General features: G+C 36.6%; 1 protein-coding gene across 1 annotated transcript in view; it reads right to left on the reverse strand.

Moving 5' to 3' along the window:
* Positions 1-1,739: 1,739 nt before the first annotated feature.
* The window catches only part of CDC42BPB (CDC42 binding protein kinase beta), a 107,662-nt gene continuing 91,188 nt past the window's right edge, over positions 1,740-18,213 (reverse strand). Inside the window, 10 exon segments of the mRNA XM_032234742.1 lie at positions 1,740-3,546; positions 7,706-7,776; positions 7,862-7,952; positions 10,160-10,277; positions 10,369-10,489; positions 11,168-11,252; positions 11,364-11,461; positions 12,812-13,067; positions 13,069-13,289; positions 13,292-13,405. Coding sequence (XP_032090633.1) covers positions 3,415-3,546; positions 7,706-7,776; positions 7,862-7,952; positions 10,160-10,277; positions 10,369-10,489; positions 11,168-11,252; positions 11,364-11,461; positions 12,812-13,067; positions 13,069-13,289; positions 13,292-13,405 — 1,307 coding nt within the window. The 3' untranslated portion in view covers positions 1,740-3,414.

The following is an 18,213-nucleotide window of genomic DNA, read 5'->3' on the forward strand; positions in this document are numbered from 1 at the left end:
TTTAGAAGGAAAACGGTAGGTTTGGGTTACATGTTTTAGAAATAAAACAAAGGTTAAAATATATGAAGTCTCCCTCTTTTAAAATACCAAATTTAAAGAGTCTACTCCAGAAACATTGCTATCTTGATCTCATGGTCCTCAGGTTTTTATTTTTTAGTGCACAATATCCTTTTCCCTTAACAGAAATTGTATAACCCTAGTGCCATATGACTAGAGATTGATGAACAACCCATTAATCAAGGCAGTGGTTCCCAAACTTGACAACTTTAAGACTTGTGGACTTCAACTCCCAGAATTCTCTGCTGGCTGGAGAATTCTGGGAGTTGAAGTCCACAAGTCTTAAAGTTGCCAAGTTTGGGAACCACTGAATCAAGGCATTGCTTATGCAAAAGACATTTCCAGTGTGGGCAAGAAAATATGCACAGTGTTGTAGTTTATATGAGTTAAAAATTTTATATTGATTTTTTTTAAAAAAATCTGGCTTTATTTGATTATTCTCATTGTTGCTCAGGATTTTTTTAAAGGTTGGTAAATTCAACTCAAATATGTTGTAGGAACATATTTGAGTTGAATTTCTATATTAGAGGTAAACATTTCTTTGGTTTTTTTAAATGTCTTGATTTGGTTGTTTTTGGGTGAAAATATATTATCAGTTTGCTGGAATATCCCATTTCAGTGATAATTGTTTTTAAGAGATAATGTTACCAACTATTGGCTCCAATCCATCCTCCAGCTATTCTATGCTCCCAAATGGTACAGAAAATTGACATTTCTCAGCTAAGCAGCATCCTCAGATAAAACAAGACTGGCTAATTCAAGTGTCACATATTCTCACTTTCATCCCAATTTCATTCTAGTTATTTAATTATGCGGAATATTCTATGACTTCTGTTTTACCTGAAACAAGTTATGTATAATTAAATTATGTGATTCATACTGTCAAAAATCCAGAAAAGCCATTAGAATGTTTACAACACATTTAACAAAATACCTTGTAACACACTAAAACAAATGGATTTATTATTAAAATAAGCTGGGATCGACTGAAATCCTCTTCACAAGATGTAAAATAATTAACATCTAAATTTAATTCTACTAGTAATTCTTCTTCTACTCCTAGTACATTTTTAAAATATACAGCTAACGTATAGTCTGTTAAATCAGTGAAAAAACAGTAAGCAGTCCATTAAAATAGATAACAAATCCAGTACATTACAAAGATATTTTTTGTAAAGCAAAGAACTTGTGCCAATATTATAATGACTGGTAATTTTCTCAAATGAGTAAACAGTTTCCATCTGCCCTGAGAAAAACAAAGCAAAAACTTGTCAAAGCAGGCAATCTTTAAGCTGGTCAGTTACATTAACCCATCCAACATCTGCTATTCCTAATAAATTCATATATATCTTATTAAGTTGGTAATTCAGCATAGACTAGAACAGATGCCAGAAGAAGAAAGGAAAAAAAGATTAACAAAGTTTGCCTTTGTGACAAACGGTAAAGGGAACACAGCATTCTTCCCATTTCAGATGCTTCTGTAGCTGAGGTTTTTTTCCTCATTGAAGAAGAAAAGTTGATAAAAGCTCTTGCACCAACAAACCTGATTATGTAGGAGTTTCTTCTCTCTCTCCCCAACTGCAGGATATTTCTTTTCCCTATTTTTGTAGAGATTAGAATCACGCCACAGTGCTTTCCAAAGAACTATGCACATTTATCTAATTAATGACAGGACAACCAGAAACTTTTTAAAACATCCCTCTTCTGCTTTATTGACAAGTAGATTGTTCAAAAATGTTCTCACAATTCAATAATTACAAAGACTTGAGACATACATTTAAAAAAAGAGTAAAAACCAGAAAAAAACCCCAAAGCAGTAGTGTCCAGCTCAAACTGAGCTTTATTAATCAAGAATCTGAGAAAGAGCAAATATTGTCAAACACTTAATGAAACAGAATTAAATGTTGACTAGAACCACTTGGTTTAAACTAGGGATAAGTGCATGTCCTATACAGTGTCTCAGGAAAGAGTGTTAGCCATTGGTATAGTATTAGCCCATAGAAACCAGATTTTAAAACAATTGACATCCAACTGTCATCAAATTGGCACAGAAGGCACACTAGTGTGACAATGACAAACTGAATATGCCAGCCATATAATTAATTACACGCTTTTAAATGAAACATGATCACTAGGATGGGTAGGTGGGTAGTGTTACTAAATGTATAATACATGGAAGCATGAGATTAAATATACATGTAATATGTCACTGCTGCAAAATATACAGGAATGTGCTGTGCATTTCCTCCCCTACACATTCAGTACTTTTAATGAGCAATCATGGGGTTGGGATCATCATGCAGGTGAGGATATTATGAATCAAGGGAAGTGGGGGGGGGGAGATGAGGTACCCTCATATACACACCCTTCTATGCTTCCACTTTGGTTACCAAGAAAAATCAGAAGCGGTTTATTACGACACAACCCCCTCATACAAGCAGCCATCGGGGAGCAATCTCAAGAGAATGCTTGCCTAGTAAAACTTTTTCAAATGTAGTGTTATCTTTTACTCTGAAAAAAAAAATCCAAGAGAAATTACAAAAAGATTTGAGAAGATGGACTGCGAGAAAAACAGTAAAATCTGTTTTCCAACAGTATGTTGTTGTTTTTTAAAAAAAGCCCTGTCCTAGCTAATCAGATTAAAAAAGTAGGGTAAGGATAAAACATTTCTGATGTCCTTTATGTACATGACTAGAATTTCAGTAGAAAGACATTTATACAGCGGAGAACGTATGTAATGGCTAAGTAAATTAAAAGGCCACAATCTAGAACTTCTGTTTTCACTTTTCTGTTTTATTCTACTGAAGCTGGAAATGGCCCTACAACTTCCTATCATCCTTCTAAATTTTGAAAAAAGAAACAAACAATATATTTAGAATATATTTAGCCAAGGATGTAACTACGCTGCTTTTACTTCATACCCAAAGGTCTGCATTTTTTTCTAAAAAGAGATTGCTGATAATGAGATATTACATTATCCTATAGAAAAATAATATTCCTGGTACTGTATAGTAGTAAAAACTATCAGCATCTCTCTTTTTTCAGCTTAAGTATGAAGATTTTATCAGTAGCCTTTACTGTATGTCATGAGAGTATCACAGCTGTGCCGAAATGGATCCACCTTAAGTGTAAGAGTGTACATTAAAAAAACAATTTAATTACTATAGCAATAAAGATCTCTTGCCTCCTTTTTATGCCCTCAAATCTACAATCTAGATACAGGAATTTACTTTTGTGCAATGCTAAAAATTAAGCATCAGTCTTGGCACTGTTGTTGGAGACAGATGTCCTGCTTTTGATGCTCCACGGCGTAGCAGACAATCCCAAATGGGAGGAACAGTGGAAAGAGCTGCAGTGTTATGCATCACAGGTTGATTGGTCTAATCCATCTAGTGTCAGCTGATTCCTATGGGGAGAATTGGGACTTGGGGGACTGCTTGGGTTAGAGCTGTTGGAAGGAGTTGAATGTTTGGTAGAATCCGAATCAGGCTGTTAAAAAGAAACAGAAAAACAATGTATTCCAGTCACATTCTATTTCTAGACCAAGAACTGCAAAGATGAATCTAACAAAAGGAGATGCCCAGCCCCTCCTCCTCATCTAACATCTCCCACCCTATTATGTGCTCCCAGAAGTGTGAAAATAGTGTAGATTTATTCTTCCTCCAATTTCCTCTTCAAAATCATACTTTCTCCTAAGTCTTTAACTTACTGTATTTTTTGGACTATAAGACACAACTTTTCCCTTAAAAAAAAGAGGCTGAAAATCTGAGTGCATCTTATACAATGAATACAGAATTGTTTGCTTCCCAAAATCCCGCCTTCTTCACCAAAATGTCTGTGCATAGCTTTTTGGAGGTTTTCAGAGAGCTTCTGGGGGCTGGGGAGGGCAGAAATGAGCAAAAACCACTCAGTTTTTTGCTCAATTTTGCCCCCCCCCCAGCCCCCAGGAGCACTCTATAAGCCTCCTAAAAGCTATCCATGTGTCCCCCCCCTTTTTTTTTTTTTACAAAAACGGGCCTGCTTTCGCGAAAATTTGCCATTTTTGGGAGGTTTGCAGAGTGCAAAAACTTTTTTTTTAATTTGCCTCTTCAAAACTTTGGTGCACCTTATACTCAGAAAATATGTTAAACCCACATCAATATTCCTATATTCTTATAGAATTTCTCTGTTTGTCTTTCTTCTCATGTTTCTTTTTGTTTGTTTTTTGTTTAAATAAAAGATATTCTGTCATTGATTACACTGATTAACAGCTCTGTTTAAATCACTACTAATCAGAAGAACGGAGTCCAGAAGGCCTCAAAAGCCAATAGGAGCAATCAAATGTTCTAAAAAGAAACTTGCAGTTCACAAAAGCAAAAATATCAAAATCAAACAATTTAAAGTTAAGAGGAGAATGCATTTGTACATTTATAGGTATCCATGAATTTGTTCACAGACCTATTTTACGAACAGCCTTCTCTATAACAGAAAATTCTCCAATAACTTTAAGTTATAAGAGATTCAAAAATACAAAATTCTTAAGATCCTGACATATCAGGATCTTATCATCAGTCAACTTCAGATATTTTAATACCGATAAAAGAGAATATTTTAGCTGAAGGTTTGAACTGTGGGATCCTTGTTGCTTTTTTGAGCTTGGTGAGGTTCTTTTTTGCTGATGTTTCATTTACCAAATGAGGTAACATCAATATTAATGTATTTTAGTAGTAGTTTTACTAAAACTACTAAACTACTGAACTTCAAAATCCTAAATATATTAAAGTCATGAGCAGATGTCCTTCTTAGCTAACATCCTTTCAATGACAGAAAGTAGTAAGCTGGAACTTATGTCAATATACAGTGGGCATTTCCAGGGCAATAGATGAAAGTATAATCATAAATACAGCCTTCTAAAACGCTAAAAGAAACTGTGGGCATTCCTCATACTGATAAGTAACATCTATACTACACCCAAACTTGTTTGTTGCACGTGCTCACAATATTTCATGGGATAACAAACCACAAACGTATCTCCATTGGGATCAGTTTCATAATCACATGGAGAGTTTTAATTTTGCTTTTAGCAAGATGCAATTTTTGCACAATATGATGGATCCAAACTTTTTGTCTTCATTTCTCTTCCATCAATTCCTTTTCTAATGTTCTTTGGCAATATGCATAGAAAGATTCTGTTGGAATTATATCCTGAATTTGGTTTGACCTAAAGCTGAACAAGGAAATGTATGGCCAAGCTATGCCAAATATGTAATTGTATAATTTCCTCAGGGCAGAATTCCACCATACTTAGCTTAAGAACAGACTATAAAGGTAAAATTGACCCATGATCTTTTTTATTATTAAGTGGTACAAAAAAGAATTAGAGATTTATGAAGCAGTTAAATATATCCACTGCTCTGTCTTTGCATCCATAGCTCTTTTGTGAGATATCCTGCTGATCACAGGCATTCAAAGCACTGTCCTTCCTTGGACAATTTTCTGATAGTTTGGAATGCAGTTAATTATTCATAATGTTTAGCTTCATAGCAGATGTGTTATAGTGTCAGTCAGTTTAATTGGAAAAAGAAGAATTTATTTAGGCAACAGATGCTTGAAGATATACTTGTCAAGATTGTGCTGTGGTTGTAAACACCATATCTAATGCAGTTGTTCAGACAAATGCTGTGATAAGGCAACAATCCATAGAGTACAATCCAGAATTTTATACTGCTCTTTCTATGTAAGCATACATACAAGCCCCCACATTGATCCAAATACAAAATCTCACATGAACTCCCTTTGGTTTTCCCCAATGTATCTTTGGGTATTATTTGTTCTCTTTAATCCTAATGTGTAGGTCATCTAGAGATGTCTTTTTAATTGAAGCAACAGATAGCTAGATTTTTTTAAAATGCTGCCTAATAGTATAGGGAATAAACTGAGAAAACCAGATTGGAATCTTTCAATTCATTCACTTGGGTCCATATGTAGCAAAATACATGAACCAGTAAAACCAAGCCTATTAAGAATTTCTGGTGACAGATGCATAAGATCTAAAAGGACAGCTAAATATATATGCGGAGGAAGCTATATACCGCATTAAGAAAAGTATGTATATCTGAACATTATCTTGGTAGAGGGAAAGCAACTGTTCTCTTATGACACAAAGCAGGATGAACGAAAAAGCTGCTTCAACTTCCAATGAGGAGAGAGCAGAGAAAAAAGAGAGGTAAAAAGAAGAAGTTGCTTTGATTTCGATCTGTTCTCCTAATGTCCCCAGTAGTCAACAGACTAAAAAATATGGTTTATGCTTCTAACATGTGGAAGGACTTCAGTAGTTTTTCTTTTGCCGCATATATTTCCCTTATCAATAGGAGTTTTCTAATGATTAAATTCATTAAAACTAAAACTACAGCTGTTGTAATTGAGAATTTCTCCAACATCCAGAGAAGGTATTAATGGTAATGGCAACATTAAAACATTAACTAGGATAATGTTAATGTTTAATCTCATTAACAGAGATTAAAAAAAAATCAAAGCCATCTTTGTCCTTTAAAAACTTATGAAACATTCTTATTTTCCCTAAGAAAAAATTGATTTCAAAAAGTGGTCCAAATACATATTTGCAGAGAATTTAGGCTTTCAATTGGATTGTTTGAAAATGCGACGGGAACAGAGACTTCTAAGTTAAGATTTTTGGACAGCACTAAATTCTGCAATTTGGCATGTTGGTTATGGCTTGAACAATAAAATGTTTGATATATACCTAGCAGTTGACAGCACCTGGTAACTCTTGACTGGATTTGGAAGCTAACCAAGTTTGGGTTGGGTGAATACTTAATGGGACCCTTCCAAGGAATTCTAAGGTTGTAGGCTAGATTGGGAAGTACCCCCCCCCCCCAAAAAATGGGGGGTGTTCTCTAAGACAATGGAAGCCACATATACTGATGCCAAGAGAAGAACATAACTACGCCGAGGTGGCGCAGTGGTTAAATGCAGCACTGCAGGCTACTTCAGCTGACTGCAGTTCTGCTGTTCAAATCTCACTGGCTCAGGGTTGACTCAGCCTTCCATCCTTCCGAGGTGAGTAAAATGAGGACCCAGATTGCTGTTGGGGGCAATATGCTGACTCTGTAAACCGCTTAGAGAGGGCTGAAAGCCCTATGAAGCGGTATATAAGTCTAACTGCTATTGCTATTGCTATTGCTAACTATGTCCATGAAGTCATTAAGATCTGGGCTCCACTAAAAGGCTTGTTTACTTAGAAATATGCCATTATTGGATTCTTAAACTCTTCAGACCGACAAGCAACACTGCTGCATGATGCAGGATCCATCATGAGTCGGTCACCGGGACACACACTCGGCTAGAGAGACGTTCCTTGAGGATGGGCTCCTACATGAATCCGAAAGCCCGGAAGACTAAACCTCTGGTCCCAGTGACGAACCCAGATTGGATCCTATAACATTATTCTGGGACACATATATTCGTCTTCATTCATTGCAGCATAATTTTATATAATATCATAGATTGAGATTATATACACATAAATTCTAGATATAAAAACATACTTTAAAAAATATTAGAAGTCAGTACCCTCTAGTGTATCAATCATATTTCTAAATCCACCTCACTATTGGAAAATCTGTGAGGATACAGAGATTTATCTCACCTCTTTGTCAAATTCCTGATCTGGATCAGACATACTTCGCAAGGGCATGGCTGCTCCCTGGTCGCTGCCACCTGCAAAGCAAAGGTGTTTGAGAATCTCCCCTAGGAGAAGCTTAGGAAGCTTATGGCTTTGAAAGAGATCTACTTTGATGCTTACTTGAAGATGGCCATGAAATGTAGCTTTTATTTCTGTGAGGTGCTTGGCGTGAAATGTTGCTTGTTGAAGGACAAACCTTCTCATCTTGTGTCTGTAGCAGAAATGTAACCAAACTCAATTAGATGGATATTTTCAACTTGTTTCTTTTTTTAAATACAGAGAGCCTTTTAAAATATTTAAAACCTGAAATCAGTACAAGAAGCTTTTTTTTTAATAAAAAAAAATGGTTTCATCTTGACTACTGAGAATCATATAAAGCAAAGCATGTTGCTCAAAGAATCAGCGAGGGGATAAATATAGCCATTCCACCCCAAAAAGCAAGTAAAAAGGTCAGTATTTAAATCTCAGTTCTTTCCAGTAGCTGGAGACATTTTACAAAAGTTATTAGAAAAATAAGTCTGTTTGAATGAGCCACATCAAATTATCTTTTGCTTTACAGCTTTATTCCCCTCTTGAAGGCTAACGAATGGCCAAAGTTATAAGTTAATGCCTTATTTTGGATGTGGTGACATTCTATTAATTGTGTGATCTTACTGATTTTGCCAGTGTGCTATTACAGTCTGATATTATGCAGCATAAGGAACAGAATTTGATTGCAAATTATGCCTCTAGGCTTTCCAAATTATAAAATGGGGACATGATTTGCCTTTTACTTTTGCTGCATTTGGCAGCTATGATAGTAAATGCTGGCAGTTTGGTTGCAATGAAACAAATATTGAGTATTATCCAATAAGCTTTCTCTTTGCCTCCTGCCACTGGAAGGATGGTTACTCTCTTATCCTAGATTATTAGCCTATTAAAGAAGACGGGATTTAGATTTTGCTCTGACAGCCTGCTGTTTTAACTGCAGAACTCAGGGCAGGAAAGCGCAAGCTTATTCACACAGAGGTTAGCCAGCTGAGAGGTCTAATGCACACTATCATCCACTTCAGTTCCTAAAGAGCTGCTCCTACCCTTGCTACAGAAGCAGAGGAGGGGCAGGAAGAGGAGGAAAGCATTGAGGAGGAATGGTCACTCTGGAGAAAGAGATCAGCAGAGATAGGGCTCATGTGATAGACGTGCTCAAAGCCTGTTGGAGATGATATCAGAGCAGAATGTCGGGAGGATGAGGGGGAAGGAAATTCATTCTATTATTTTAGACAAAAGAAACAAGAAAAGGAAGGAGGGAAAGAAGAGTTATTCAGAAACACTTTCAGAAGCCTGGCAATTTACTTCATTTTCCACGTCCTTGTGAGCTCCTGGCAACAGCTCTCAAAACAGCATTACATGGGCTGTTAAGACGTCATTTCCCACATGCCCACGTCAAAATGAAGGCCAAAGGTTGGGTTTGCATTCTCCCTTCCCCTTTCCTCTGCCTTCAGTCAGGGCTATTAACTAATGGGATCCTTTGTATTTTTCTGATTAGTGTCTCGCCTGTGTCCATAGGAGTGTTGGAAAAGATGTCAATAGTAGAAGAGATTTTGGATTGAAATAGCTAACAAATAATTGTGAAAGGACATCCCAAAATTGCTTAACTGGACTTTCTGGTTTTTCTTTGAAGACGTTTCACTTCCTACCCAAGAAGCTTCTTTAGGTCTGACAGGATGGTGGGGACTGGAAGGATTTATACTCTTTGCAGACAGCTGGTCATTTGCATTCTTTTAGCAAGTCCTTGAGGCTATTTGGAGGTTTATCTGTGCCATCAGGGTCACCTGAGAAGGGGGATATTACATCATCCGTCTCCAAACTACCACACAGTCCTTTCAACAATTCCAAAAAGGCTCCACACCCATTTGCACCACTCAGGAGACCCTGATGACACAGATAAACCTCCAGGTGGCCTCAAGGACTTGCTAAAAGAATACAAATGACCAGCTGTCTGTAAGGAGTATATATCCTCCCATTCCCCACCATCCAGTCAGAGTTGAAGAAGCTTTCTGGTCATCAAAGAAAAACCAGAAAGTCCAGTTGCCTCTTGAAAAAAAAAGCATCTTTGGGACAACCATGACGGATGACTGAAAATCTATATAGACATTGTGAAAGGAGTATTTATAAATTAAATTAAAAGAGTTAAATGAAAAGTAACAAAAATTAAAAAAAAATTAAAACACAAGCAGCTGATAAACAACCAAGTGTAAGAGACTGAATTACAGCAACCTCTAATTCTTTATAGGAACCATCTTAAGCCTGCTTAATGATTTCAATTACCCCTCAGAAAACAAACAGTATCCCCTTTTGGACTGCAAAAACTCCTAGCCAACGTGTCCTCTGGCCGAGTGAAGGCTTTCTCTGTGAACATTTTTTGGGGAGTTGTTTTACCAATGGCAGATCCATGAGCACTTGCATTCCATCTCCTGGTCCCATATGAGCCACATGGTTGAAATTGGTGGGGTTGGAAATCATTCTGGATCTGAGCTCGGGATCTCGGAGCATCTCTCTGAATCAACAAAGGGTATCATATAATGATTTTTCAACATGGAAAAGATTCCCTTTCCACCCAGGTTGTGACAAAACTAGCCAAGCCTTACCGTCTTTGTTGTAATCTTTCTTCCTCAGGAACTTTAAAGACGAACCGTCTTTTGCTTCTAGTACGGAGCATTTGCTTTTTGCTGGTGTCAGATGTTTCTGGCACACTAAGAGTAGTTCCTCCTGTAAAATATATATAATGCAATTACAAAGCCTACAGGTTGTTCTCCAGATTTTTATCTGTTACATTGTGGAGATCTCTCAATCTCCAAAGTTGCATTACACATAAATCACATATTGCTTTCTAGAATTATTATTTGACTGCAAGATATGCATACTTTAATTTTATGAATGTTTTCCATAAAGGGCTGTGCAAATAAGACTTAATTCAGTCATTTCACAGAAAGGTTTCTACTCCTTGGTTTTGGATACGTTCAGGTAAGGGCTGGGAAGTGTCTCCATCATATGCCACTAGTAATGACAATACTAGCATAATTGACCCATAGTCTTATTTACAACCATCTCCTTTTAGCTAATTAAGTCAATACAATTATATACAATAATATAAATTGTACAATACAATTAAAATAAAATAGTGTATTACAAAACTTTAATAGATGCCTATTATTTTTAGTGAAGTTCTAAAAAAAGAGTAAATTCTATGATCTATTTTTTTTATTGAAATAAAGCCACTTTAAGTCTTTTCCTTGTCGTGCTCTGTTCAAAACTAAACAAAACTAAATAAATTTATAAAATTTAGTTTTATAAAAACTAAAATATACATAGGTATAATATACTAAATTAAAATTAAGACTCCCCAAAATTCAACTCGAGTAAGCCCCTTTCTACCCGTCTACCAACCTGAAAATTTGTTCTTGAAATAAATTAACCGAGGAGGTTCACAGCTAAGGAGATTCAATGTGCCATTAACATTTAGAGGTCGGATCTGTTATAAAGGCAAAGTAAGAGAAGCTTTTTAGAATAGGCCTTCAATACAATGCAATGAAGTTTTCAGAAAATTATAAAGCATATTTTACTCTACACTCAAGATACTAACCTTTCTTAAACCGATAGTTTGGACCCATTCCATAGTGTTAACATCAAAAACATCAACCCCATATTCACTGTACACGGTTAAATAGGATGGATTGCAACCTGGAGAGAAAAAAACAAAATCTCTTATGGCTCCATATATTTGAGATAAAACTGAGTGCCTCAGTGTTTACCGCTGTTGTTTCTCAAGCTGATTAATACTGGAGAATGGTATCTTATGCAAAATTTTCATGAGCACCGAAAATCCTTGCTGGAGCTATTCCACTTTTGACTCCAGGTGGGCACTTGAATTTTGAAACAAACAGATAAAGTCAAAATTCTGGCCCCAATAGCTAGCATTTTATATAAAATAAATATTACATTTATTTATATAATAATTTAATTTGTACCCTACCTTTGTGTTTGATCAAATACTCAAACATACATATTCAAACATTCATTTTGAATATATAACAGGGGGAACAAATTGGTCTAATGAATAATGGTGTTTACTTACTATGTTTTCAAAAGGTTTTTACCTAATAAACTTCTGCCTGATATTCAATCACTGTGGGCAGCTAGTTATGCTCATTAAAAAAGCAACTCCCCTGGCCATACAATTATCTCATATTTCTCTTTGATACTCAAGAGGAAACTTGCTCTAAACACAGAACCTCCCATAGATAGAATTTTTGACAGCACATTAAATGAAGCATTTCCCATTCAGTGGTTGGATTTCAGTTTACCAGCAAAAGCCTTGCAGTTTAATAAAAGGATGGCATTTCCTTTTGAACATCATACCAAATCACCTTTTCTTTATTTCGCAACAGTAGATTTCATACATATCTTTAAGGAAATCTCTTGCAATTATTCATATATTCTGGCTGAGATGAAGATTTTAATTTGAGTATTCAAGTATTTGCAGGCATGATTAATATTATCTCCAATTTTGATGGAGGGCAAAGCCAAATAGCAAGAGTTAAAAGCAACCCCAGATGAAAGTAAGAAGAACCACAGAGTAGCATTTAACATCAGCAACAGCTTCCCCCACTACACGAAAAAAGTGGGTTAGGGAAGAACACCAACCACACCAGGGTCACAAATTCATACAGTACAGTGAGTAACTTTCTGTCTATATTACTAAAAGCAAAGTTGTAAGAGGAACCCGACTTTTGTTAGGACTTTGAAGTGGCTGATTTCACACTAAGACTAGGCTCATATACCACACTAAGCAATACATAGACCATCGAGTGATAGAGCTTATACTACTGGGAGGCAACAAGAAAAATGGTTGAATCAAATCCAGCACACTATTTCCATAATTGTTACTTTCTTCTGCAAAATCTGGAAGCAAGCTTAGATAGCATGTAAATTGGGCACCATGCTGAGTCAAATCGGCGATTGGGTCTATCAGCTGTTCACCAATTGAAGTGAAGCAATCAAAGATACAGAAACAGAAAAACATATACATACTACACGCAACGGGAGTGGCGGGCCACATTAGTTCCTGCATGCGTGACCTTCGACCTTGTGCATCAACGTATACTCCCAACAGGCTGAAGCAAAGTAGGTATTCCTCGTTGCTGAGCTCCACAGCACAAAGGGTATCAAAAGACTGTTGTGAGAGGAATGCAAGTGAAGAATCAGTGGGATTTATCAGGCTTATTGACTGTCCATCTCCTTGGATGTTCAATAAAGAGAAACCGGATGGGTAGCCACACAAAGTCTGTCTTGAATACCGCCATCCATTGTACATAGCCAGGAGCTTGGATTTCATTAAACTTTTTATGGAAAGGTTTAGTTCTGCAAATTTCATAGCAGAGAATCTGTCGCTTAACGGCCACAAACAAACTCGGTAAGGAGCTCTTCTTCAGCACTCCAGTTGTAATGAACTGGCAGCCTTTCGTTTCAGGAAGCTTGACATCAAAGCTGCTTTCTGATCCATCCAGGAAGACCAAGGATACAAGTGAACATGATGATTCCGGCCACAAATGAGAATAATTATTTTCTCTTTGGGAACCAGCTCTATCTGGTACACCTTCTTGCAATCAGCAGCTCGAACAATCACTAGGGAAAATAAAAATGTACATAAGAGAACACGTATGTGTCGAGCCATGATATGTTAACAACGTAATTATTTGAGAAATATGTAATCTTTTGATGTAACAAGGACATAGCTGTACCAGCACAAATCTCATTATGAATTTAAGCAATGGCATCAAAACAGCAATAAATAAACAAATAACAAGTTTTATCATAGCAGGAGCAAAATGTTTCATTTTAAACACATGTGGAGCTGTGAATTAATTCTTGAAAATGAAAATCTGAGCAATTATGGATCGTTTCCTGAAAAAAAGTTCCATCACACAAATTCTAACTTCCTAATCATTTTATCAACAGAAACCTTCACACTGCCCTGGTGAGGGGTAGGAACAAATACTAGGAAAACATAACAATTGTTGTTCATACAGAATTTCAAAACAGTACAAATAAAATCAAAACTAAAGTGCACATGAACAAGCAAAAATAAGAGTAATTGTAAATGTTCAGGAAAAGTTAGCTTTTAATATATTTAGAAGGCTATGCTAAGACTTCGTATTTTTCTGTCTTTTGATCCTTCTCTGTTATGGATAAGGTTCCGGAATGTGAGTAATTCTACTGAAAAGGCCTCCTTTCCTGGAAAGCTTAATTTTCCTATAGAATCAGAAGATTCTGAGTGCCAATAACTGGAGTTATGCATGGGTAGTCAGATATTTTAACATTGAAAAGTCAAGTAAAAACCTTTTGAATTGGGCTCAGAAACCAAATGGCTTCTGCTGCAGGACTTTAGGATAAGTATTTTTTAAATATGCTGTCAAAAGTCTGGCAGTTATATTAGCTAAAGCTTCTGAACTGTCTTCAAAGGTACTTCGGTACAAAGATAGTACAATAGAGAAGCATGGAAAATGTAAAGCATGCCTATTTGAATAATCTACTTTTCTTTGGTACAGAGAAACATGATATAATTTATATTTAAGTATCAATAATTCTCTAAAAATCATGATTCAAAGAATTACAGCATTACTGCTTTTGGCACTGTGCAAAATGTGCCTAGGTATGAAACCTACAGCATGCATAACTCTTAAGATTGGCGGTATGAAAATCACGCATACTTCCAGAATGTAATGGATCAAAAGTCTCAAGAGAAATAGATTCTCATATCTGCTTCTGTCCTGTAAACTCAAGAGAGTCCCTTCTCTAGAAATTAGTTAAAAATCATTAAAGTCCCTTTCCCAAGTTTAGCATAATAAATACAAGGATAGGAATGGAAATATTGCTCTGGAAATCAGAAATGAATTTCCGATAAAAAAGAGTAAAAAGGGAAACTTTAGCTGAAGGATAGAATTATTTCAATTATCCAAATACATTACTTCCAAGTTACAGGGTAGCAAACCTTACTGCTAATATTTCAAGTCCTTTCCAAAGTCATAATTATTCTGAGGTTTGTGGAACTGGATGACACAATAGCAGGATTTTGCACTTTAGTGCTTGGACATGCATTAAAAGACCTCCAGAGTATCCAAGAAAAACTGCTTTAAAATGAATAGCTTCAGAAGTCTACTTGCTATTAGGCAAGTGATGTTTATACAAACAAGGCAGAGAAAGCATGCAAAACACAGCTTCTGGAATTGTTTCTAACTCCTTAATACTAGCTTCACTTGACTAGGAGGAAGGAGAAAAAAGATAAAGCAAGTGACATAATTCCTTTCCAACATTCTTTTGGATTAGAAAGAATAAAAATGAATATTTCCTCTTTGCTCTCACATACTGTACTGTAAATTAATATTACTGTGAATCTGCCTGGATGGGTTACTAGAGGATTTACAGCTGTACAGCATGAATATATATGAATTATTTTTTTAATTCTCTATTTCTTGCCTTTTTTAATACAAAGTGCCCAAATGCTAATAAAATGGGTTTCATGAAGACATTACCAAATGTCTAACAGGAAATGGAGATATACTCTGTCCTGGATGATTTTGTACTAATTAGTTTGCTAGATTTCCCCCCCACCCCCCCATCCCCCAAAAGGCTAATGAGGGGTAGATCTGGATGGGAGACCAGATCAGAAACCCATGGCTTTAGGCTAGTTTGCAAAGTTGAAAATATATATTTGAAAATGGCAATAACAAACTATTTTTTTACTGTTGCCAAATGGGAGGGGAAAACATTTGGCATATCCATATAGTCATCAGGAGCCAAGTTCAACTTGATGGAGACAGTTTTTATAGTTTGGGAATGCTTCCCATATTCAAATGGCTAACTTTTCATTTTCTAGCTTTAGTTAGTGTGCACACTATTCTACTTTCCAGATAAAACAGATTTGATTTTGCTCCCACAAGTCCTAATCAAATCCAGACCACATTAGCCCAACATGCCAAAAATCACATGCTTTTGGAAAGCAGTCAGAAAGTTCTGATGTTTACAGAAGACATAACTAAATTAATTTCTGGGACAGAGAAGCTATTTATCATCTCAATTTTGTTCTATCTATACCCTCAAATTCATTTCCAAACCTAACATATTGTACACATATGTACACACACACCCGTGTACACACACAAACACCTGTGTATACTCCCCCATCAAACTACTCCCATTCAGAATAAGCTAAACAATATGCAAGGGAAGAAGAGGAATAATAAACAGCAACATGAAATAAGTAAAATAGTAGGATATATATTCAGCGAGGTCTCACTCGCTATCTTCAGGCTGGGTTTTGGTCTTAAAGTGTGATCGGAGCTGCCGTCTTTCTATAAATCTTGGTGGGGGTGTGTGTGGAGTGCTGGCTTTGTTTCAGTAAGTAGAATGATTGGTTGTGTGGTCGTATCATGATTGGTAGATTGGTTCTGATTGGTGCTGGCTGTGTGTCTATTGTTTCGTGTTGTAATGGCCTGGGTGGTGGGTGGGGCTTGTTTGTTGACTAGGGCTGGTTTCCAGATGTCTGGTAGGCGGGAAGTATTGTCATGTTTATTCATGTTGTGGGGGTGTTTCTCTATTTCAATGGCTTCCATAATTATTCTCTTGTTGAAGTGTTCTGTTTTGGAGATTAACCTGGTTCCTTCAAAATTATCATTCCACTTACTGAAATAAAGCCAGTACTCCCCCCCCCCCCATATACATACATGCGCATATATATATATGTATGTGTATATATGTATGTGTATGTGTATGTGTACATATATACATATACATATACATATACATATACATACATACATACATACATACATACATACATACATATATATATATATATATATATATATATATAGAGAGAGAGAGAGAGAGAGAGTTACAACCCCCGGTATGCCCAAATATGGGAGGAAGATCACTACTTCCATTCTCTGTCCTTCGGCTCGTCACAAGAGACCATCCAGACAGAAACCTAATATTTTTACTGTTGCCTTTCTGTTACATTTGTTGTATTTGTGCTGATAAATAAATAAAGGGAGACTAGTATAGATCTATTTCAATTTCAAGCTATTTAGCTCTCATCAGCTAGCCATACCCTTACTGGGAATCGAACCTGTGCTGTATTGCATCTTAGGCAGTTGTGTTAACCACTGAGCTACAGAGTTCGACTCCTTATCAGCCAAGCCAGGGTGAAAGGTATCTATTTAGAGTTACAACCCCCGGTATGCCCAAATATGGGAGGAGGATCACTACTTCCATTCTCTGTCCTTCGGCTCGTCACAAGAGACCATCCAGACAGAAACCCAATATTTTTACTATTTTTAATATTTGGGCATACCGGGGCTTTCTCACATCCTTCTGTCTCTTTATGTAATCCCAGACACACTCGATGATGTTGAGATCAGGGCTCTGTGGGGGCCATGCCATCACTTTGAATACTTCTTGTTCTTCTTTATGGTGAAGGTAGTTCTTAATGACTTTGGCTGTATGTTTGGGGTTGTTGTCCTGCTGCAGAATAAATTTGGGGCCAATCATACAACTCCCTGATGGTATTGCATGACGGATAAGTATCTGCCTGTATTTCTCAGCATTGAGAACACCATTAATCCTTAGGTGCTAATTACCAACCTAATCCAAAGGGAGACTCTCCCCAAGAACCGAGACACAGAACAGGAAAACGGCATTGCCCTCCTCTCTTACATCAAAGGCACTACAGATAAAATCAGAAAAATTCTCCACAAACACAATATCAAGACAGCCTTCAACACTGACCAAAAAATAGCCAACATCTTAAGAAACCCCAAAGACAAAATCCAGCTAGAAAACCAAGGAGTCTACGAAATACCATGAAAAATCTGCCTTGCAACATACATAGGACAAACTAATAGGAGAAGCATACCTACAGCCAGGAAAATCATCAGCAACTTTAAGATATGCAGACTTCAGGTCTAGGATTTCCCAGCCAGAATACTTGAAGTCCATGTATGGACTATATGTCCATGTGTGTTGCTTCTTTAAATTTCTTAAAGTTGCTTCCACCCTTGCATTTATCATAACATTAATTCCTGATTTTTGAACTTGTCACCTCTTTTTGAGGATCTCATCAATTTCCTGTTACTGTAAGTTGGTTTTTTCTTTTCCTTCATCCCATTCACTTTCCCTTCATACAATTATTTGCAATTCAATTCCCATTCATTCTTTCTGCATCACCAAACTCAGCAAAGTTATTTTATATTCATCGATTCTGGTGCCACTACGTGGCCATGCTCCAAAATTGTGAGCTTTTATTCCTGAGTTTGAAAAGCTGCTCATTCTAGATTACCTAAAACCTCCACAGTATCCCGAAGGGTACTTCTGTGATGAATTTTATCATGTCAAAAGACAAATCACCCAGAGATGCAGCTTAGTGGCCAAGGTTC

Source organism: Thamnophis elegans, chromosome 1, assembly GCF_009769535.1.
Source record: "Thamnophis elegans isolate rThaEle1 chromosome 1, rThaEle1.pri, whole genome shotgun sequence".
Taxonomy (NCBI): Eukaryota; Metazoa; Chordata; class Lepidosauria; order Squamata; family Colubridae; genus Thamnophis; species Thamnophis elegans.